This window comes from Mustela erminea, chromosome 6, assembly GCF_009829155.1.
Source record: "Mustela erminea isolate mMusErm1 chromosome 6, mMusErm1.Pri, whole genome shotgun sequence".
NCBI lineage: Eukaryota > Metazoa > Chordata > Mammalia > Carnivora > Mustelidae > Mustela > Mustela erminea.
Window position 1 is genome coordinate 85,178,487 of NC_045619.1, and position 23,281 is coordinate 85,201,767.

The 23,281-nt window shown below is 48.0% G+C and overlaps 1 protein-coding gene across 1 annotated transcript; it reads right to left on the reverse strand.

The window, feature by feature from the left end:
- Positions 1–1,595: 1,595 nt before the first annotated feature.
- On the reverse strand, positions 1,596–22,340 carry FAM186B (family with sequence similarity 186 member B). The gene is given in 10 exon segments (XM_032348119.1): positions 1,596–1,642; positions 1,961–2,095; positions 2,098–2,153; positions 6,373–6,555; positions 7,447–7,625; positions 9,284–9,476; positions 9,940–11,596; positions 14,151–14,333; positions 20,601–20,826; positions 22,083–22,340. Coding segments are annotated over 10 exon segments (2,919 nt in total). The 5' UTR covers positions 22,179–22,340; the 3' UTR covers positions 1,596–1,631.
- Between the last annotated feature and the right edge of the window lie 941 nt (positions 22,341–23,281).

Genomic DNA, 23,281 nt, shown 5'->3' on the forward strand with positions numbered 1-23,281 from the left:
TGGAGGGGTGACAGGGCCACAGCCGGGCTCAAGGCGGGGTGTGGAAAGAGGGGAGGGTCTGGGTGTGGCATGGTGTGGGGAGTGATGGTTGCTGGCTGGGGACTGGAGGGCTGGTGCCCACTGTGTTTTGCAGGTAACAGAAACCTGTCCAAGCTACTATCAGTCTCCACATGGGGAAACGTCCTGCAATGCTCCTGGGGTGTCTTGTGGACCTATAAGCAGGGATACAGCTGGGCCTCAGGAACCATCTGGTTGAGTTGCTAATAAGATTATTTCTTGTGTTTCTATGTAATTTTTTTTTTACTTTCTGGCTTCTTTCTTTTTCCTTCCTCCCTCCTTCCCTCCCTTCCTTCATTCCTTCCTTCCTAGAGAATATCCAAGTGGGGTGGGGGGGCAGAGGGAGAGAATCATAAGCAGACCTTCCACTGAGCACAGAGCCAGACAACGGACCGGATATCTCATGACCCCGAGATCACGACCTGAGCCAAAATGAAGAGTCAGAAACTCAACCAACTGAAGCATCCTGGCGCCGCATCTTTCTGGCTATTTTCTTTCTTTCTTTCTTTCTTTCTTTCTTTCTTTCTTTCTTTCTTTCTTTCTTTCTTTTTTTTTTTTTTTTTTTGGCTATTTTCAAGATGTTCCCTAATTTTTTGTGTCAACGGTTTGACTGTGATATGCTATTGTGTTTTTCTTTCCCTTTATCCTGTTTGGGGTTCTCTGGGCTTCTTGGATCTGTGGTTTGTTGTGTTTCGTTAATTTGGGATTCTGAGTGATCATCTCTTCAAGTATTTCTTCTGCCCCATTCTGTCTCCCCTCTCTTCTGGGACTTCCATTACATACGGGTTAGACCAGTTGTCATTGTACCATACGTCTTGGTGCTTAGTTTTGGGTTTGCTCAATTGTTTGTTTGCTTCTACTTTTTGGGAGACAGTCTGGTTCATTTTTGTTGATCTAGCTCCGTTCACAGATTTTTTTTTTCCCTCTGCTTTTGTCCTGTTGGATAGCTCTGTTGAAGGAATTCTTCATTTCTGCTATTAATGTTTTCACTTCTAGCATTTCCATTTTTCCATTTGTTTATAATTTCCTACTCTTTGCTCAAATTTCCCACCTGTTAAGCATGTTGTCCACCATTTCCACTAGACTGTTTATAGTAAATATAGCTATTTCAAAGTCACCAATTGATAGTTATATGTTAGCCATGCTCTTTTGTATTTATTTTTTTATTTTTATTTTTTTAGAAGCTAACTCTCCCAGTCATGCAGTCATGTTCATCCTTTTTCTGACTTTCCAAGTTGGCCTCCCCAGTCCTTGGAAGACAAGACCTGGCACGGCTTTCTGCTCCCTGGCTCTTGGCTGAGTTGTCTTGAAAAGGTTTTTGTCCTCTCCACTTTACCAGTACTTCCTTGCAGGTCGTGCTTAGGGCTTAAAGCAGGCCCTTTCCTCATGTCCCCTTCTCCACATTAGTATTGGCTTGTCATCTTGGAAGCCCCAAGGCCACGGGCCACACAAGCAGATGGCCAATCCCTAAATCTGGCTTGAAGAAATATGCCAAGAAGTATTCCTTTACATGCCTCAGGCTTCTTGGAGGTTTTTTGGGGGGGTGGAAGTGATATCTTATTTGACCACATACATCAAGTTTTCTCTGAAAAAAAAAAAAAAAAAAGCTCATATCAAAAACCTCATAACTCAGGGCGCCTGGGTGGCTCAGTGGGTTAAGCCTCTGCTTTCGGCTCAGGTCATGATCTCAGGGTCCTGGGATCGAGCCCTGCATCAGGCTCTCTGCTCAGCAGGGAGACTGCTCCCCCCGTCTCTCTGTCTGCTTCTCTGTCTACTTGTGATCTTTCTCTCTGTCAAATAAATAAATAAAATCTTAAAAAAAAAAAACCCTCATAACTTGAAAACACCATATATATCATAGAAGAGACAGAGATAGAGGGATATCTCTCGTTGGTGTCCAAACCTCTTGGCTTTCCAGCTTGGACAATCCATAGCTTCTTTGCCTTCAAGGAGATGGACCGTCGACAAAGCAGAAGAATCTGGCAGACATTCTGCTCGCTTGCCAGAGTGCTTGCTAGAGGATGTCCAGAAAGTCCAAGTTCACCATCGCCAGACCAGGTGTAGCCACTAGGCACCTTAAGCCCAGTGCCAAGAGCCTATAAAAACATACGAAACCCTTAAAATGTCATTGGCTTCAAAAAATCTGTAAAAACATTAATATGCAATTGTTGACAAAACATAATACTGTCAGTTTCATTACACTGTCAAATTTAGTATTAAAATATCCTTGTTACATTTACAAAACTTGTTAGATTTCATCCCTATGCATGAAGATCGTTGAGGAGTCACAGCCAACGACATGTTAAAAAAACTCCTAGCGGGTTATTTCCAAAGCAAAGTTATATAAATCCTTTCAAATTATATAAAGCAGTACATTTAGCGTGAGGGCATTTTATTGTGGGGGATACCACTGGGGCAAGGTGTCCAAAGAAAGAATCAGCCTGGGACCTGAAAGGCCAGGAGCGGAGGGGTTGCCTGAGCTGTCCTGTGTGAGACCTGCAGCAGGAACACCTCTCACCTTCCTCTCCATCCTTGCTGTGTGCTAAGCCATTGCTCAGAAGTCCTCTTCTACTCTGACATCATCGAAAGGCCAGCTGTTCACATCCCATAGCCTTTTCTTCCTTCCAGAGTCTCGACCTTGAGGGGAAGCCTGGATAGCACGGTTCCTGATAAACAGAGTCACCGGATTATGGGTTCTCTGAGGACAAGGTCATTTCCTGACCAATGTCAGGAAAGGTGCAGCTGGGCCAGTGGAGAAGAGGGTGAGGGTGAAGACCCAAGTTCAAGATGGGGCAGACAGCTGTGTACAAGGGAGGGTGGGGCGGGCATCAGTGCTGGTTGGCTGAACTCACAAAGGTAGTGTTTAACTGCATCGAAGACAATTTCCAGAGATGGCCGCCTTGGCCCACACCATCTAGATCTGGAACTTGTGTCCCCTGTCTTCCCTCCAGCCCTCACTCCTCAGAGACCTACACGCCTCTGCCTCCCACCCAGTGACGCTTGGCCTTGACTGGTCCTTGATAATCACCTTTTGTTCTTATCTTTTGAGCTTTCCCGCTACTTCTCAGCACAACAGTTACTTATCTGTCCAGGACTGTGATTCAGTGAAAAGTTACTGGTGTCTGCCGGCCGCTAATCGTGGCCGTCTCAGCTTGTTGGCTCCCAAAAGGGTAGAGACACTTCTTGGGGAAAGCGCCCCAGTGGGCTTCTCCAGGTCAGGGGCTAAGTGGTCACGGAGCTGGCTGGGGAAATGAGTCGGGGAGGGGTGGGTTTTCAGCGACAACACAGAAATCTTTAAAAATAAACACACTGCTATTTTATTTAAAAATGTACAGTTTGGGGACCGAAGGAGGAAAGTAGTGTTTCTCAAAGTTCCAGAACTACTTAGCGATACCCAGGATGTTTGTGTAAAAACACCAGCTGGGAACCTGCCTTTGAAACAAGTTTCTATGTGATGTTTAGTCACCCTGAAGTTTGAGAATCACTGACTAAGGGATGGAGTGAGGACTGAGATTGTCTCGATCCTTCTGGCTTTTTAGAGTTCCAGGAAAGGACTCATTGGACTTCTTACAAGCGAGCTCAGCTGACTCATCTGGGGCTTCCTGGTGTTCCTTTCTGTCAGCTACCAAGTCACTGAAAAAGTCAATTCAATTATGGGTTGGAGAGCAGCTGAGAGGAGGCCACCCAGCCCATCCAGCCCACCCAAGAGCTTCCCTCGTGGCCTCTGGGAGACAGTCCAGGACATCGCCCAGCCTGGATCCCGATGTGGAACTGCTCACCGTAACACTTGTGTCACATCCTAGGGGCTCTACCTCTTGTCTCACATCACAGGGTACTTCCTCTTCCCTCCCCTTATCCTTTCCTGCTCCTTCCTCTCCATCAGGGTTCCTTCCTCCCCACTCCCTGCTTGCTCATCTCCTTCCCCAGAAGCAGTTACAAGCCCTCTCGTCAGTCCGTCTGCAGCAGGGTGGAGGTCTGTGTGAGTCTGTGCTCGCTGCACCTTGGCGGAACACGTGAACCACCGAGCTTGGGCGGCGTGGGAATAGTCCGCGAGCTGAGGAGGGCAGAGCACTTAGAATCAGCCTTGAGATTCTTCTGTCACAGCAGACAGTGTTTGGTGTGTGCGGGCACTCAGTGATCTCACCTGTCAGACAGGAAGCCCAGGGGAGAGGTTTACAAGACAAGGCAGAGCCAGCTCTTGGTGGAGGGGGTCTGCTGGTTTTTGAGGGACAGGGCCTTTCTAGTGTCCCAACCCATGGAGGGACAATGAAGAGCCCTTCCCGTGTTTTAAGGGGACACGCCAGGGACCTGTAGATGAGACAGGCTGTCCACCGCAGACAGGAGAATGGGGAAGGCAGTGTGCAGCTTATCCCTACTTAGGAGACTAGATGGTGCTGTGACCCGGGCCCTGGGAGCTGCTGAGGGTGACAAGAACACTAAGAAGTGAGTGACCTGGGACCACACCGCAGCTGGATCTGAGGATCCTCGGTGAGCCAGGGGCAGGTGGCCAGAGAGAAGGTACCCTCTAGTAGGAGTGAAAGCGGAGTGTGTCTCCATGCAAGGAGCCCTTGCAAAGAAAGCAGCACAGCCAACCCCACCATGCCCCCAGGCAGCAGTAGCCTGGGCAAGCAGCAGAGAACTTTCATTAGAGAGTGGCCGATTCCCACGCCACAATAATGGGGTCCCAGGACAACGTGGGAGCCCCCGCACTGAACCGTTCCGGACCAGCCTGACATGCAGGGAGGGGACACCCACCTGGGATGTGGAGCAAGAAGACAGAAGAAGCAAGGCTTTGCCTCTACACCTGATAGTATGAAGCACTGAACAGAGTTGTATCGAATTAAGAAAGGGGGGAAGAAAATTGTATTCCCCTTTCCAGGGGAAGCTGTCTTTGCCGGGAACAATATTTTGATAAGTGCATAAGCCTGAAGCTGAGATCCCAGTGGAGGCCTGGGTGTGGGTGGAACAGCTCTGCAGGAGACAGGAAGGAGTGAGTTCTGCACGTTATGCCAGAGAGGGGGGAAGAAAGGAGGCTGTCGTTCAGTGCTGTTCGCCGAGAAGCCCTTTCTTTGCCCCTTACCCCCCCACCCGTCTCGTAAATTTTCAAGGGTCAAGTGGAGTGTGTGTTCTTGATAGTCACACATATTTATGTGTGGGGGAAGAACAAAGGCCTGAGATTCAAGCGGTGCCAAGCCAAGCCCAGGCCCTGGCAGGGATGCAGAGAGAGGGGGAGCTCCGGGAGAAGAGACTCTACTATGGGGGGCCTTGGGCAAGTGTAGCCACATCTTAGCGGAGCGTGGCCCCAGCTGACCTCTGGTTTCCTGAGTTCTGCCACAGTGTTGTTTTGGTTACGTTCAATTAATTCTGTTTGCCCTTTCCAACTCAGCTAACAACATACACACATACGGACACACACATATCTCTTAGCCACTCTCCGGGAACTGGAAGCCAGGTGTCTGTGAACCATCTGGTACCCTTGGGCCTGCTTCAGAGCCAAGGGCCAGCCTTGTTTGATCTTATCATGTCATCCTCTCTTCCCTAAGTCCCCGTCTGGAGGGCAGGGCAGTAGCCGCATCCGATAGCCTTGGTTCTGGTTAGATCTAGACTAGCAGGCCTCAGTGTCCTCTCCCTGTCAAAGATCTATAATTGGGGCAGGGTTAGGGCCACAAGGGGCAGCTGGGATTGTCTCCAAATGTCTAAAAAGGCTCCTTGAAAGAGCCTTGAGTCTTCAACAGTGACATCTTCAAGCCTGGAGAGCCAAAGGAGTGTGGAGGCTCCCTAACTAGAAAAGCCTCCTGTCAGCCCACTGAGTCCTGCCCCTTCCCCTCAACAGTTCTTCCTGGGAACAATTCTCAAAGGCAGTAAGGAAATGAGAACGCCAAAGACAGGCCCAGGCCCAAGTGTCAGCTTCATCACAGGATTCTTGGTCTCCCTCATCTCTCCATTCCTGCACCTGGTTTTCTCAACGAGAACGACCCCCCCTCCCCATCTAGGGCAGAATTCACCTCCTAAGCCAACTCAGGAAACAAGTGGCAGCTCCGGCAACAAGTGGGCAGTTAAGACTTGCCTAGTGATCTTCTGAGACACTACGTGAAGTCCTGTGAGAGAACTAGAATGGTGGCATGGGGACCCAAGCTGATGGCCGGTGAGGCAGCTGAACATCTCTGTCTGATCTGGTATAATAAATGAGGTCGTTATGAATGTCAGGAAAGTGGTCTCTTGGGTGGTTGATCTGAGACGGTGTGCACTCTGGTCCCTGGCCTTGGTGGGAATGTCTCCCCAAATCCGGATTAACTGCCTAGGCTTACACCTTACCAGGTCTTGAGGGACTGTAAGCTTCTTCGATAGGAAGGCACATCCAAGGCCAACAGCCGGGGAATGTCAGGGCACCCTCCAAACTGATCCCAGGTCAGTCTGGGGGGAGTCCTCTTTTCTATTGGGTGACTGGAGGAGGCCACATCAGTTCTCCAGATGGCCTCCATCTGGTTCTCCTGCTGGCTGGGGTGTGGAGGTAAGACACAAAAAAGTTAGATACACAGAGAGAGATCAAGAAACAATAAGCTCCCCAAGTCCATAAGGCCCAAAACATTGGACCTTGTTTTCTTGCCCTCTCAACTAGTTGTCACTACCGTCCTGTCACCTCGCTTCCCCTTGACCCTAAGCCTCATCTCCCTGGGGCTTCTCTGGCTGAGGGGCAGCTGGAGGTGCGCTAGGACGGCCTCTGTTCTTCTAGGCATGTGTCCCAGGGATGCCCCACACAGGGAAGGATGTGTGTGTTCTTGACACCCCCCCAGAAGCTCATGGTATCCCTTTTTTTTTTTAAGATTTTATTTATTTATTTGACACAGAGAGAGAGAGAGATCACAAGTAGGCAGAGAGGCAGGCAGAGAGAGAGAGGGAAGCAGGCTCCCCGTTGAGCAGAGAGCCTGATGCGGGACTCAATCCCAGGACCCTGAGAGCATGACCTGAGCCAAAGGCAGAGGCTTAACCCACTGAACCACCCGGGTGCCCCTCATGGTATCTCTTTCTGAGCCTGGAGGTTACATGGTGGGAAGGATCAGGTTTATTTATACAAACAGATCAATAGCAGGTGCTGGACCAACAATGCTCAGTTGCAATTTGAAACCTACTTGACCTGGCTGGCTTCTGAAGCCCGTGTCTTGTTGTTGTCTCACACACACACACACACACACACACACACACACACACACACACACGGGTTTGTGAGCCAATGGGCAGAGTCGAGCAGGGTGGCTGAGAAGACAGGCATCTTGCAATTCGTGAGGTAAGCTTGGCCTGTCTTTGTCCTCACCAAGCTGCCAGTCTCCCCAGTCTGGCCATCCCCAGTCTTGCTCCCAGTACCCATCCCTCGGGCTGCCCGTCACCTACCGGGCCCGGCGCAGGGGAGCACATTCCCAGGGCTTGGGCGTGAAGCGCTCTGGGGACTGCCTGCTGAAGGGGCCGCAGGAGTGGATGCGCCGGAGAAAGGATGGGGGTGGCTTGTTTTTCCTGGACTTTGGGTTGGTGATCACAGGAGTGTGCAGATGGATGTTCCACTCCAGCTGGAGCTAGAGGAACCAGCAGAGAGGCATCACAGAGACAGGAATTCATCCCCTCTCGAGAGCACAGCCTGACTCGGGGCTGAGAAGAGAAGGTAAGCCCCAGGGAATCCCTCCAATCAGAGACTCCTGGGACCCCCGAGTATCAAAATTTCCTAAAAATTCCTTGAAAAATTTTTTTAAAGATTTTATTTATTTATTTGACAGAGAGAGGAGACACAGCCGGAGAGGGAACACAAGCAGTGGGAGTGGGAGAGGCAGAAGCAGACTCCCCATTGAGCAGGGAACCCGATGTGGGACTCGATCCCAGGACTCTGAGATCATGACCGGACCCAAAGGCAGATGCTTAACAATTGAGCCACCCCGGTATCCCAAAACTCCTTGACTTCTTATTTGCTAGGTTAGCTCCTCTTTTCTCCTAGTTGTAGAGAAGCTGGACAGTGAGCGAAAGAGCAAGGAAAAAACTAAAGGAAGCCAGAGCAACAGGAACTTGAGACAGCACACAGGGCTCATGACGTGAGCCTGAGTTGTGCCTAGAATGCTCTGGGTATTTTTTTCTTCGGCCCCTGCCTTGGCATTGAGTGAGGAGTGAGGGAACCCGGCCTGTCCCCTTCCTTCTCAGCCTCAAAACCAATGTAGCAAGTCAAGCTACCTATAGCAGATGATCAGGGCTAGGGGAAAGTGGTAGGAAACTGAGTTGAGAGAATAGCCCCACAGCCAGGGCTCCTCCAACTGCCCAATGTCAGCACTTACGCTGTGTGCCTCAGCACACAGCTTCCCCCAAACTCAAATTGCCCTCTTGGCTCAACCCTAGGGAGGACTCCCTGTGGGTTCTGAACCAATGCTGTGATTTCCCAATCCTCCCCCCCCCCCCCCGCCCCAAACTGTCAGCTAGCCCTCTGTGGACCATGTCAACACTCGCTGCTTCTCTGAGCCTGCTAGCAGGGGAAACTGAAGCTGGCCCGCAGAGAGTATGAATGGGTCAAACCCACAGGTCAGGCCTCAAAAAGACTTTGTACTGTCAACAGCAACACCAAAACCCAGAAGGCTATGAGCAGAGCTGTTAAAATTGAGAAGGAAAATAATTCTAACCTAGACTTCTGTCTCCAGACAAACTGTCCATTCAGAGTGAAGGGACTGAGTGAAGACATTTTCAACCAGGGTCTCAGTGATTTTACCTGTCAGGAACCTTGGGCAGGAAGTGATGGGAAGAGACCTGGTATCTGGAAGCCAAGGGAGCTGTCCCAGAGAGCAGCAGAGTGAGACCCCGGCATGTGGGTGCCAAAGACAGCTGTGACCAAGCCGGAATTGCAAGTAGAACCCACAGGAGCAGGGCAGAGGGACCCATGAAGGAGGGAGAACTTGGGCACAAAGCTGGGACTGCAGGGTCCAGCTGCCTCCCCTCTCCCCAAGAGTCCTTCTTCTATAGCTCATTCTGAGGGCCTCTCTCTCTCTCTCCCAGACTCCCCCATATATGGAAACTGGAAAGTTGCCCTTCCTCCCACTCAGGCGCTTCCAGCCTTCGCCTCCTCTTGCCTCAGAGGCTTTCACCTGCCCTCTTAGTTCCTTTCAGCTGCCCACTCCCCAGTTCTACTCCAGAGCCCCACTGGCTCACTTCCTGGCCCTGGCCCTCCTGATGGCGCTGACCTCTGGCAGGGGAGGCCCACCTTGGGGAACATGGTCGCCATGCTGCTCAGACACTCTCGGCGCTTCTCCTCCAGGTCCTTCTGCTTGTCTGCCCAGGCCTGCAGCCAGAGGTTCTGCAGGTGGTCGATGTTATCCAGGAAGACGTAGAGGTTCTGGGCCTTGTAGGCAGTCCCAGTTTCCCGCATGACTTGTATGTGGTCAGTCATTTCCTGTCTGGGAGACAAGGGAAGTGACTTCGTGGGTGAAAAGGATTCCCATTCCCCCAAGTCTGTTAAGCAGAGAGGACTCTGTGTTGTAGATGCTGACAGCAAGGAGAGCAACAGAGGCTGCTGAAAGCCAAGGAAAACAGGAGGCAGAGAAGTGCAAGGTGGTGGCAGGTGAGGAGCCATGGGGCCTGGCTAGAAACAGAGAGAGAGAGTAAGGCAGGCTGGGGAGCATAGTAGGTGCATTAGGGACAAGGTGAAAGGAAGAGAGGAAGAAATAAGGGAGCGGGCTTTGAGGAAAAGCAAGTTGCTGACCCGCCAAGGCCCCAAGGCCAGACATCCTTTGCCAGTTCCCTGCCTCAGGGGACCTTGTCTGGGGGGACCTCTCCATCCCCATTCGCCCTGTGCTCCTCCTATTTAGGTGTTGGCTCTGCCCACACATGGCGGGGGGCTTGGGTGCCAGGGGTACCTACCGGAGGCTCTGGAATCGCCTGTAGAGGATGTACCTGTGGCACAGGCACTGCAGCCGGAGTGTGCCGAGCTCCATGGTGGTGGTGGTGAGCTCCAGCGCCTTGCTGCGCAGTGAGTGCGGCAGCCCCGGCTCAGCCTCCTTGCTCAGGAGCTGAAGGTTCTTCCTCTGGGCCTCTGCATCCATGTGGTATACTTTGCCCTTAAAAGCTGCCGGGGAGATATGCAGCGGAGGCCGGGACACCTTTTGGATGGATGTCCCTGCGACAGGAAAAGAGGCTGATTTCTTGGGCTTCATGGGAACCTGGGAGGCCCATGGTTTCTGGGTAGACTTGGCGGAACGCAGGTTCCTCTGGTGTCTGGGGGCAGGCTGTGGGGTACTAGGGGACCTAGGCTGGCGTGGCCTCCTGCCTTGGTGAGCAGACTGGGCCCGGCTTGGGGGAGGTGCCAGGGATGTCTTCTCCAGGTCTTTCCACCGCCTGGTGGTCGTGAAGATCATCCTCTCCACGTCCTCGCCCGACCGCTCCAGGTCTCTCCGTGGGCCCCCGTGCTCCTTCTCCTGCTGGCCCAACCTCTGCTGCTGCTCCCTCGCCGCCGCCTCCATCTCCCACTGCTGCAGTTTTTCCTGATGCTCCTGCTCCAGCAGGGCCCATTTCTTCTGCCGCTGCAGCCACATCGCCTCCTCCTCCAGCCACTGCTGCCTCTGCCTCTCCCAGCTGAGTTCTTCTTCCCAGTGCTCCACCTTGCTCTCCAAGGCCACCTTCTTAGAGCTCTCCGGGGACAGCTGCATCCTAACACGGTACTTAATTTGGAGTCCTTCCTTCTCTTGGACTGCTTTCTGGAAATCCTTCTGGTCTTTGACTTGGTGGCCTGGACTCTCTGCTGCTAGTCCTTCCCATTTCTTAGGAAACTTGTTATCTGCTGGGGATAGCAAGATGGGCTGGAGACACTCAGTGTCCTTGCTGCTGTACACATCGGCAATCCTTGCATGTGTGGTCATGGTGGAAAGTGCCTGAGACGTTGAAGGCCTAGTACCACTGTCCCAGGCTTCGGTCATGAAACCTGGGGGCAGTGACATAAGCAACCTTTCCTGCTGGGTTTTCTCCATGACTCTTTCTTTCTTTGAGAGGGTCTCTTTCTCAGTGGGGCCCAGGAGGTTGATCAAGATCTTGGCTGGTTCTTCTGCTTGATCTCTAGCAGACTGAGCCTTCTTCAGCTGGAACTCTAAGGCATGCTTTATCAGGAGAAGGTCATGGTATTTTCCCCCTAGAATTTCCACCTGCTTTAGTAGGGCATCCCTCTTGCTCTGTAGAACTTGGAGGGAATTCTGGAAGTAGAGCCTCTGGCTGCTGAGTTCTTTGGTCATCTCTATTTCCAGGTTCCTGTATTTGGTCTCTAGGTTACTGTTCTCTTTGTGCTGGAGGGTCAAGGCCTTGTTGAGGTTCTCCACCACAGCAGACATGTACCGGATGGCTCTGATCTCCCCCTGGTTGAACATGGTGGAGTCCAGGAGCTCCTGCAGCATGGACATCACCTCAGAGACCTTCATGCATGTAGTATGCTTGTCCTGGAGCATCTGCTCTGGGCTCAGTGGCTGAGGGTAGGATGCAGATCTGGGGGGGCTTTGTTCCCACCAGCCCTGCCAGAAGGTGTGTTTGGATACTAGGAGAGGTGGAGAGAACAAAAGCAATAAACTTCCATTGGTGCCACTGATTATACAGATTCTCTACACCCTGCTTGGCCAAATTCCCTATCCAACACTCTTAGGCCTTTGGCAAGAATAAGGAGCTGAGGCAACTAGTGAGACCAGGGGAGATATTGTCAGGAGAGGTCTCTGCCAGGCTCAGAGCTTGCCCAGAGCTTGCCCACTGGGGTCTGCCAGCTCCAAGGCACCTGCAGGGCCCATGGGGCCTGAAACTATCTAATTCAATGTATTTATAATCCTACATATTTCCCTGGAGTAAATTTACTTTTCTAATCGTGCTACTTCCCAGCCTCAGTATCCATGTTTGGCTCCCTACTATCAACTACCCAAACTCTGGAAGCCTACCTGGGACTTAGATTCCAGATCATCTGAGAAGCTTTGTTTCCCTTTCCCAGTTACCACTAGACTGTGTAGTGAATTTGCCACATGATTCTGCCACTGTTCACACATTGGGTTTTTCAATGACTAATGTCTTCTTCCATTAGGGGGGTCATGAACTCTTTTGATACTTTGATGAAAGCAAGGACCTTCTTAGGAAAATGCACATAAGTACAAGCCGTGCACTCTTCAAACCCATTCATAGACTTCAGCTCCTTAGGACTGGGTCATGGTCCTAGCAGTATTCCCTTGATCTATGTATGTAGGTCTGCGAGAGTGATTATCTTGGAGCATCCATTCACTTGTCCATTCGACAAACATCACTGACAGAAAAAACACTAGCTAACTTTGGATGACAGGCTAAAGGGTACATGGAAATTAAGTGGCACTGAAGTCAAGCTAGCACTTAGCTAATATTGTCAGAGAGGCCATATGGCCTAATGGTTCAGAGGTTGAATTCTAGAATCAGATAACTTGGGCTTGAATCCCCTCCTTACTATTTGCTTTAGGCAAGTTTCCTAACCTCTCAGTGCCTCTGTTTCTGAAAAATGGGGATCACCACAGCATCTACACATAGGACTTCACTAAATCATGCATGTTTAATGGCAAGCACAGAACTGGGTACCTAGTAAGTGCTCAGTAAGTAAACCTTAAGAAGAAATCAATAGGACACGGCCTTTGCGCTCCAGGAGTTTATAATCCAGCAGAGAAATGCATATAAAAATAACTATTTTTCAAGACATAATATGCTAAGGATTGTAGGAGAGACTGTCTCCTTCTTGCACACCCTTCCCTGCTTCCTTCCTCCCCCAACTATCAATCTTGCTTGATAGTTGGCCATGATAATCAATGATAAAACCCTAATATGACCTACATGCCTACTGAGCATGGTGCCAGATGCCTCAGACCCAGTGGTCCTGGCATATGGGCAGTGCGCTCCTCACTTTGTGTATGACAAGAATGAGGTTCACGGGGTGCCTGGGTGGCTCAGTGGTTTAAAGCCTCTGCCTTCGGCTCAGGTTATGATCCCAGAGTCCTGAGATCGAGTCCCACATCGGGCTATCTGCTTAGCAGGGAGCCTGCTTCCTCCTCTCTCTCTCTCTCTCTCTCTCTCTGCCTGCCTCTCTGCCTACTTGTGATCTCTGTCTGTCGAATAAGTAAATAAAATCTTTAAAAAAAAAAAAAGAATGAGGTTCACAAAGATGAAACAACCTATTCAATGTCACACAGCCCAAAATTGGCACATGGGATTCAAACTCAAGTTCATCTGACTGTGAAGCCCATGCTCTTGAGTAAGATTAAAAAGCCAGAAAACTCAAGTGTGGGGTCTGGTTTTGCCACAGTTTTGTTTTGTTTTGTTTTGTTTTATGGTTCTTCTTCTCTGAGCTTTAATGTTGTCATCTATAAAATGTAGGAGGAGAATGTTGTCATCTATAAAATGTAGGAGGAGGGGAACCTGGGTGCCTCAATTGTTAAGCATCTGCCTTAGGCTCAGGTCATGATTCCAGGGTCTTGGGATCGAGCTCCGCATCAGGCTTCCTGCTCTGTGGGAAGCCTGGCTCCCTCTCCCATTCTCCCTGCCTGTCAAATAAATAAATAAATAATCTTTAAAAAAGAAAACAAAATGTAGGAGGAGTAAATAATCTCAGGTCCCTTCTAGGGCTGATACAAGTAGAATTTCAAGGTTAAGCCATGTTGTTGATTGACCATTTCTGGAGCAGCCACAGTTGAGAAGGTTCTAGAAGGACCTCTGGCTGAGTCTCACCAGATTTCTTGGCTCTGCAGCTGGATTTGGAGTAAGGAAGGGATGGTCTTTGGGATCCAGCTGTATACTCCATCCAGCCTTTCTGGCGTATTAGCCTTGATCTCCCAGGACCTCCATGAGGCTACAGCCCCAGTAAGCACCAACAGGGACCTGTCTTCACATTACTCCTCGCCACAGCTCAGACCTGCTCAGTGCTCAACTTGGGTTCAACAGCCCAACCCTTCACTACTGCCTCTCCGTCTCAGATAAGGCTTTTGTTAATGGAGAAGAATCAGAAAGACCCCCATAGACCCCAGTATGAGACTTTTTCCTCTGAGATGGCATCCACCCCCACCCAATCTCCCCACCCCTCCACGCCTGCAACCTACTTTGTGTCCCTTTCTTTTGTCTTTCAATGAGAGTAGAGCAGAGGGAAATGAGAGACTCGATGCCTCCTTTGGTGGCAATGAGGGACAGAGGTAACACCTTCTCCATCACCTCAATCCATTCATCCAGAGCTTTCTCTTCCTCCTTACCCTTCCTGTTCCTGAGCTCATAGGTGAGACTGTCACCTGTAAATGGAGTGGGGGGTACAGGCTGAGTGCAATCTTTCCTCTAGGGAGCCCTAAGGAGTCCCACAGCATGGGGGTTACACCAGCAGGCTTTGAGGTTGGATTGGATTCACCTCTTACTAGCTGTGTGGTGTTGGGTAAGTTACTGATTTCTCCGAGCCTCAGCATACATGCCTGTGAGAGGGCTGGATGGAAATTAAATGAGATAATACATGTGAAGTGATTAACATGAAGTCTGCTGTGTAGAAAATATGCAATAAATGTTAAACTGTGTTGTCGTTTAACTATAAGCCCAGAGATGTGTCTGTCTTGTTTTGCTCTATATCTCCTTTGCCTAGTCTGGTATCTGGACAATTAAATGAATTAATTGGAGTGAACAGCTCTGCTTAGATCTTGGGGGGAACTGAAGGACCACAGAACTGAGAGCTCCTTGGGGGCAGGGCAGTGTGACGGGCATGGGGCCCATCCCTATACCACCTTACGCCAACATTGCAGCATCTGCCCAACCTCATGGCAGAAGGTCTTGTGAAGGCATAACTCTGATCTTAATGCAGGTAGCACCTAGCTCTAGGGCTGCATCTAGATGGTCCACATTCAAGTGGCTATACCAATTGTTTACAGCTGGCATCGGTGCTGTTTGGCCCAGTGCCCATGAAGTAAGGTCATTAAGTACTTTGAATATCACCTGTGGGTTCCTCTATAAACTACCTGCTGTGTTCCACCAAAAAAAAACCCTGTTAGAACTAATAAACAAATTTGGTAAAGTTGCAGGATACAAAATCAACATACAAAAGTCTGTTGCATTTCGGGGCACCTGGGTGGCTTAGTCACTTAAGCAACCAACTCTTGATTTTGGCTCAGGTCATGATCTCAGGGTTGTGGGATAGAGGCCACAATCAGACTCCACATGGTGTGGAGCCTGCTGGGGATTCTCCCCCCCGCCCCCGCCCCTCCTCTCCCCGACTGCATGCACGCGTGTACATTCTCTCTCTCTCAAAATAAATAACAGTAAAGGTCTCTATAAAAATCAGTTGCATTTCTGTATGCTAACAATAAACTATCTGAAAAAGAAAAAATAATCCCCTTTTCAACAGCATCAAAAAATAATAATATACTGGGGCGCCTGGGTGGCTCAGTGGATTAAGCCACTGCCTTCGGCTCAGGTCATGATCTCAGTGTCCTGGGATCGAGCCCCACATCGGGCCCTCTGCTCAGTGGGGAGCCTGCTTCCCCCTCTGTCTCTGCCTGCCTCTCTGCCTACTTGTGATCTCTCTCTCTGTCAAATAAAATAAGTAAAATCTTAAAAATAATAATAATAAATAAAAATAATAATAATATACTTAGGAATAAATTTAACTGGGGAGGTAAAGGACCTCCACACTATAAACTGTAAGATGTTGATAGAAGAAATTGAAGAAGACACATATAAATTGAAAGGTACTCCATATTCATGGATTGGAAGACAATATGGTTTAAAATATCCATACAACCATCTTAGAGCCGTCTACAGATTCAGTGAAATCTCTAACAAAATGCCAACAGCATTTTTCACAGAAACAGAAAAAACAACCCTAAAATTCTCTCAGGTCAGAGAACTACAGAAGGCCCCAAATAGCCAGAGTGATCTTGAGAAAAAGAACAAAGCTGGAGGTGTCATACTATCTGATTTCAAACTGTGCTACAAAGCTATAGTAATCAAGACAATATGGTATTGGCATAAAAAGAAATACAGGGATAAGTGGAATAGAATCAAAAGCCCAGAAATAAACCCTTGCATTCATGGGCAACTAATATTTGACAAGCAAGCCAAAAATACGCAGCGGGTGAAGGATGGCTCTTCAATGAGTGATGCTGATAAACCTGGACATTCATGCAAATTGGACCCCTATCTTACACCATTCACAAAAATTAACTTGAAGTGGATGAAAGACTTAAATGTAAGACCTGAAACCATAAAACTCTTAGAAGAAAACATAGGGAAAAAGCTTCTTGACATTGGTCCTGGCAATGATTTTGTAGCTATGACACCAAAAGCAGAGGCAACAAAAGCAAACATAAACAAGGGGGACTACATCAAACTAAAAAGTTTCTGCACAGTAAAAGGAACCATCAACAAAACAAAATGATGGGGTGCCTGGGTGGCTCAGTGGGTTAAAGCTTCTGCCTTCAGCTCAGGTCTTGACCTCGGGGTCCTAGGGTTGAGACCCTCGTCAGGCTCTCTGCTTGGCCGGGGCGCCTGCTTCCCACCCCACCCCCCACTGCCTTTCTGCCTACTTGTGATCTCTGTCTGTCAAATAAGTAAGTAAAATCTTTTTAAAAAATGATAAAGGCAATCTACAGAATGGGAGGAAGTATTTGCAAACAGGTTTATCTGATAAGGGGACAATATCCAAAAGAAGGTGCTCATACAACTCAATAGCCAACAAAACAAACAATCCAATTTAAAAAAACTGGGGCAAAGGCCACACAGAAGCCATGATAAAGACCAAAGGAGGGGGACCCCCGGGTGGCTCAGTCAGTTGGGCCACTGCTTTCGGCTCAGGTCATGATCGCAGTGTCCTGGGATCGAGTCCCACCTCGGATTCCTTGCTTCGCAGGGCGCCTGCTTCTCTCTCTGCCTCTGCCTGCTACTCTGTCTGCCACTCCGCCTGTCTGCCACTCCGCCTGCTTGTGCATGTGCGCGCGCTCTCTCTCTCTCTCTCTCTGACAAATAAATAAATAAAATCTTTAAAGGAAAAAAAAAAAAAAGAACAAAGGAGGCTGGCCTGTTCTCAGAAAGCTTTCCTTTTATGCAAGCACCCAGCTTCCAGAAAGTGGCCCTTTGAAAAGTGACAACAACTTAATTGCCCAACCATAGCCATTCTGTGGCTACACAAGAGTCATACCCATATCCCTTTGATCAAATTTTCTGCACTAGCTCCAACACGTTCTGAACTGGTTTAAGTGTAAATGGCAAAGAATTAGTTATCAAACAGCCTTTCGACTTGGGGAGAAAACTACCTACTGGTGGTTACTCTCAGAGTTGTCCTGGTGTTGAGGAAAGCAGGCAAATGTGTGTCCCCTGTTGTGCTGATAAATGTGTCCAAGCCATGTGTCAGTGTGGACCTGGCTGGGGCGGGACCAACAATTCCAGAGATGAGGAACCAGCCGTGCAGAAAAATCAGATGGCTTGCCTAAGTTCATACATCTCCTAAATGGTGGAGACAGACTCACATCTTCCCCAGAGCCAGTAATTTTAACCACAAAGGTATAGTGACTCCTGAAGTTGAAAAGGAGCTTTAGTAAAGTGACAATAGTCCGTGGCCCTGAAGGGAGGGAGGGCAGGAGGCCAACAGCACCAGACAATTATTAAAATAAGTATCTTGAGAGATATTGAGGGCACACTAACATTAGAGATGACAACTTTAAAATGACACCAATTTGGACACACTTCTTTTGTTACTTGTCATATTAACAATGTAGAGCCAGAGTGTATTTATGATTCCTCTCAACCTTATGATTAAATACATATATGAAAGAAAAAAAGGCAAAAGATCTGAATAGACATTTTTCTAAAGACCCACAAATGGCCAACAGGTACATGAAAAGGGGCTCAACACTACTCATCGTCAGGGAAGCACAAGTTAAGACCACAAGGAGATATTACCTCATACCTGATAGGACGGCTATCATGAAAAAGACTAGAGATAACAAGTGTTGGTGAGGATGTGGAAAAAGGGGACCCTTTTGCGCTGTTGGTGGGAATGTAAGTTGGTACCACCATTTAAACAGTATTTAATCTAAAAATTAAAACAGGGACCTCGGTAGCTCAGTTGGTTGAGCAAACGGCTTTAGCCTAGGTCATGATCCTGGAGTTCCAGGATCAAGTCCTGCATTGGGCTTCTGGCTCACCAGGGAGTCTGCTTCTCCCTCTTACCTTCCCTCTCTCATGCTTGCTGGCTCTCATTCTCTCTATCTCTCAAATAAATAAAATCTTTAAAAAAAATACAATTACCATATGATCCTGCAATCCCACTTCTGGGTATATGTCGAAAGGGAATGGAAGCACTACCTCCAAGAGATATCTGTATGCCCAGGTTACTGAAGCATTATCCACAAGAGCTGAGACATAAAACCAAGCTAAGTGTCAGCTGATCAATGAATGGTTAAGGAAAATGTGGTACACACAATGAAATATATGTATTTTTTAGTTTATTTAAGTAATCTCTACCCCTAATGTGGGGCTTGAACTCATGACCCTGAGGTCAAGAGTCCTATGTTCCTCCAACTGAGCCAGCCAGGTGTCCCCTTCATGCAATGAAATATTATTCCATCATAACGAGGGAAATCCTGCTATTTGTCACAATATGGATGGAATTTGAGGGTATTAGGCCAAGTGAAGTAAGTTGGACAGAGAGAGACAAACACTGTGTTATCTCACTTCCATGTGGAATCTAAAAAGCTGAACTTACAGAAACCGATAGTAGATGGTGGTTACGAGGGTCTGGGTGGGGGTGGGGGCAAAGGGGAGGTGTTGGCCAAAGGGTACAAAGTTTCGGTCATAAAAAAGTTCTGGGGTTCGGGGCACCAGGGTGTCTCAGTGGGTTAAGCCACTGCCTTCGGCTCAGGTCATGATCTCAGGATCCTGGGATCGAGTCCCACATCGGGCTCTCTGCTCAGCAGGGAGCCTGCTTCTCTCTCTCTCTCTCTCTCTCTGCCAGCCTCTCTACCTACCTGTGATCTCTGTCAAATAAATAAATAAAATCTTAAAAAAAAAAAGTTCTGGGGTTCTAATATACAGTGTGGTGACTGTGCTAACCATGCCATATTGTAATATGCCATGCTTGTAATTTACTAAGAGAATAGAGCTTAAATGTTCTCAGCAGAAAAAAAAGGGCATCTTGTGAGATGATGAATGTGTTAACTAACCTGATTGTGACAAGCACCACACAACATATACATCTATCAAATCATGGCAGTGTACATTCTAAATTACACAATGTTATTTATCAATTATGTCTCAATAAATCTGGGAAAAATACAAATAAAAAAATAAAAGAGCATGGGCTTGAATTTAATTTCAACCTTGATAAAAAAATGAGATGTCATGAACAGACATTTCTGCAAAGAAGACATCCACATGGCCAACAGACACATGAAAAAGTGCTCCACATCACTTGGCATCATGGAAATGCAAATCAAAACCACAGTGAGATACCACCTCACACCAGTCAGAATGGCTAAAATTAACCAGTCAGGAAACAACAGATGTTGGCGAGGATGCAGAGAAAGGGGAACCCTCCTACACTGTTGGGGAGAATGCAAGCTGGTGCAGCCACTCTGGAAAACAGCATGGAGGTTCCACAAGGAGTTGAAGATAGAGCTACCCTACAACCCAGCAATCGCACTACTGGGTATTTACCCTAAAGATACAAACGTACTGATCCGAAGCTGCACATGCACCTGAATGTTTATAGCAACAATGTCCACAATAGCCAAACTATAGAAAGATCCTAGATGCCCATCAACAGATGAATGGATAAAGAAAATGTGGCATACACACACACACACACACACACACACACACACACACATACATACACACACAATGGAATACATGCAGCCATCAAAAAACTGAAATCTTGCCATTTGCAATGAGGTGAATGGAACTAGAAGTATTACGCTGAGTGAAATAAGTCAATCAGAGAAAGACAGTTATCATATGATCTCTCTGATATGAGGAATTTGAAGGCAGGGCAGGGGGACATGGGGGATAGGGAGGGAAAAAAATGAAACAAGATGGAACCGGGGAGGGAGACAAACCATAAGAGACTCTTAATCTCATGAAACAAACTGAGGGTTGCAGGGGGGCAAGGGGGAGGGATGGGGTGGCTGGGTGATGGACATTGGGAAGAGTATGTGCCATGGTCAGTGCTGTGAATTGTGAAAGACTGATGATTCACAGACCTATACCCCTGAGGCAAATAATACATTATGTGTTAATTAAAAAAAAGAGAGAGATGTCACCACAGACCTGTGACTTAGCTTCATCACCCATGCAGCTAATGTCACAATCTACTATGTTCTGGACAGTCACACATTTGTCCGTCTAGGGAGTAGACGTGATTGCTGTGACGGGAGCAGGGGAAGGTCTCAGTAGAGAGGCGCTGTGCCTGCTGCCCCACCAGAGCCCACCTGGGGTGGGGTAAGGAAGAGACGGGAGTGAGGGTGGGACCAGTGTCCAGCGGGGAAGGAGCCTGCCCCCGGGCACCCAGTCCGCAAACTCACCCCAGTCACCCAGCCAGCGGAGAATTTCGTACAAGTGCTTCTCTTTGGTCTTAGCATCTTCCGAGAAGGAGGCAATTTTCTCCAGCAAGATGAATCTGTTCTTGCCCTTTCGCTCTGTCCGGTCAGATTTTGCCTTTTCTTTTAAATCATACCCTAGTTCTTCCTGGAAGCGGTTGATGACACAGTTGACATTGTCCAAGATGTCAGAGAGCTGGGAAGAAATATCCTGCATGGGAGGCAGCAGATTTAGGGGTGTGAACTCCGGTGCCGGACACCATGGCCTGGAAGGGGTGATCTCAGACAAGTCAGTTCACCTCTTGGGGCCTCCGGGTCCTTACTTGTAAACTGGGGATTGTTAGGGTACTGATGTCACCAAGTTTTTGTAAAGATTAAATGAATTAATATTTGTAAAGCACTTAGGACAGTGCCTGCCACATAAAATAAGTGTTAGCTCTTTTTTAAAAAAATTTATTTATTTATTTGACAGAGATCACAAGTAGGCAGAGAGGCAGGCAGAGAGGAGGAAGCAGACTCCCTGCTGAGTAGAGAGCCCGATGCAGCGCTTGATCCCAGGACCCTGGGATCGTGACCTGAGCCGAAGGTAGAGGCTTGAACCCACTGAGCCACCCAGGCACCCATGTTAGCTCTTCTTAATGTCCTTGTGATGATTAAGACCAGGTCAGGAAGGAAGAGAATACTACAAATGTAGTGTGTGGGGGGCGCCTGGATGGCTCAGTGGGTTAAGCTGCTGCCTTCGGCTTAGGTCATGATCTCAGGGTCCTGGGATCAAGTCCCGCATTGGGCTCTCTGCTCAGCAGGGAGCCTGCTTCCCTCTCTCTTTCTCTCTCTCTCTCTGCCTGCCTCTCTGTCTACTTGTGATCTCTCTTTGTCAAATAAATAAATAAAATCTTTTTTTAAAAAAAACGTAGTGTGTGCATTTCTTCAGAATTTTAAAATTTTCTAGGGACTTCTGGATATCTTGTAAGCATCCTGAAGCAACAGACTGAAAAATTGAGGCTCTAAGAAACCCTTAGGATCAGAGGGTCCCATTGAAAAAAAACTGCACTAGAGACTTATATGCAGGGTGAGTTCAGCCTTTGGCCATTTCTCTGTAAGCTTCTAGGGCTAACTGTGAAGGATGCTGACAGGTGGCCAAGAAGAGGCCCAAATCAGAAAGTCTGGGCCCCTCCTCTTGCCCTGCAAAGACTTATCACTATGTGTCTCAGAGCCATCCTGGGTCTTCCTTATAGGCTGTTCCCTTCCTGTGCCCTGCCTCATGGGGGTTGTTTGATTTCAGTTTGCCCAACAGAGGCCAAGTCTAGGAGATGGATATTTTGGATTAATCTGTCTGCAAACCCAGCTTACTGAGGATCCCAGGACCCCTGAAGGCCCAGAGCTGGATTCTTGCCCCAATCTGTGGTCAGTTCCCAGTCTTCACATCAGATCCCAATAGAAGGGTAACTCCTTCATTTCAAGTATTACCTCCTGAGCCCGTGTTAGCTGGGCAGCCTCAATCCTTGAGATGATGGCTTTCACTGAAGCAGGGGTCATCAACTGTGGGGGTCTGTCTTTCTCCATTTTGGATCACCCTGGTAGTTGCAAAGATGTCCTGTGTCTCTGGTACCCAGGCCTAGACATGGGATGCTAACTGCTTTGGGGCTAATGGTGCCAGAGTGGTTCTTGAGTACCCTCTACCTAGACACAGCTCTCTATAACTGCCAGACATCAGGTTCCAACTGACCTTTCTCCAGTGACATCATCAGTTTGATTAGAAGAAAGACTCCTTGTCAACTATCTGCATGGTTATCTAGCTTTTTATCCATTACCTAATATATATTAAGTCGACCTATTGTCTTTTTTCAAGATTTTATTTATTTGTCAGAGAGAGAGCACAAGCAGGGGTAGCAGCAGGCAGAGGGAGAACCAGGATCCCCACTGAGCAAGGAGTCTGATGTGGGGCTCAATCCCAGGACCCTGGGGTCATGACCTGAGTGGAAGGTAGACACTTAACCCACTGAGCCACCCTGGCATCCTGTGTTGGCCTATTCTTTTTTTCCTTAAGTACTTAAATGTTCTGCTACCAAACTAAATGTTACTGGCTAAAAATAAGAAAAAGCAACTCAAAAAAGTTCTCTGCCCAAAGAAAAGCTTTTAAAAATTAGAGCCAATCAATAACTAAAGGTATTACGTTTGCATTTGCATCTAGGATCGAGGCTCTATCAGCACTTTTCCTTACTGAAGACTATCACTATAAGATGGCTTTTAGAAAGAAATCCCTAAAATGGACATTGTTGTATGCCTGGGACCTAGAACCAAGCCTGGCACACACTAGGCACTTAATAAACACTTGCTGAATGAATGCATATGTAAGAACAAATATGTATAGTTGCAAATTATTCTTCCATACTACTTAAAAGTATTCTCACTTGACAGATAAGGAATCGAATATTGTAATCAAATATTGTAAAGTTCAGTTCTCAGCAGTGTCATGGTCATTTAATAACTTATCACCTGACACCCATCTTTCATAAACTATCATTCATTCATATACTCAAAGTTAGCTCTTTTATTGACTCTTTCACTCAATGAACACTTACTGGGAACATTCTACATGCCAAGCTAGATATACAGAAATAAGTGAGACCCAGTTCTGTCCTTCAGGCACCCATACCCTGTTTAAG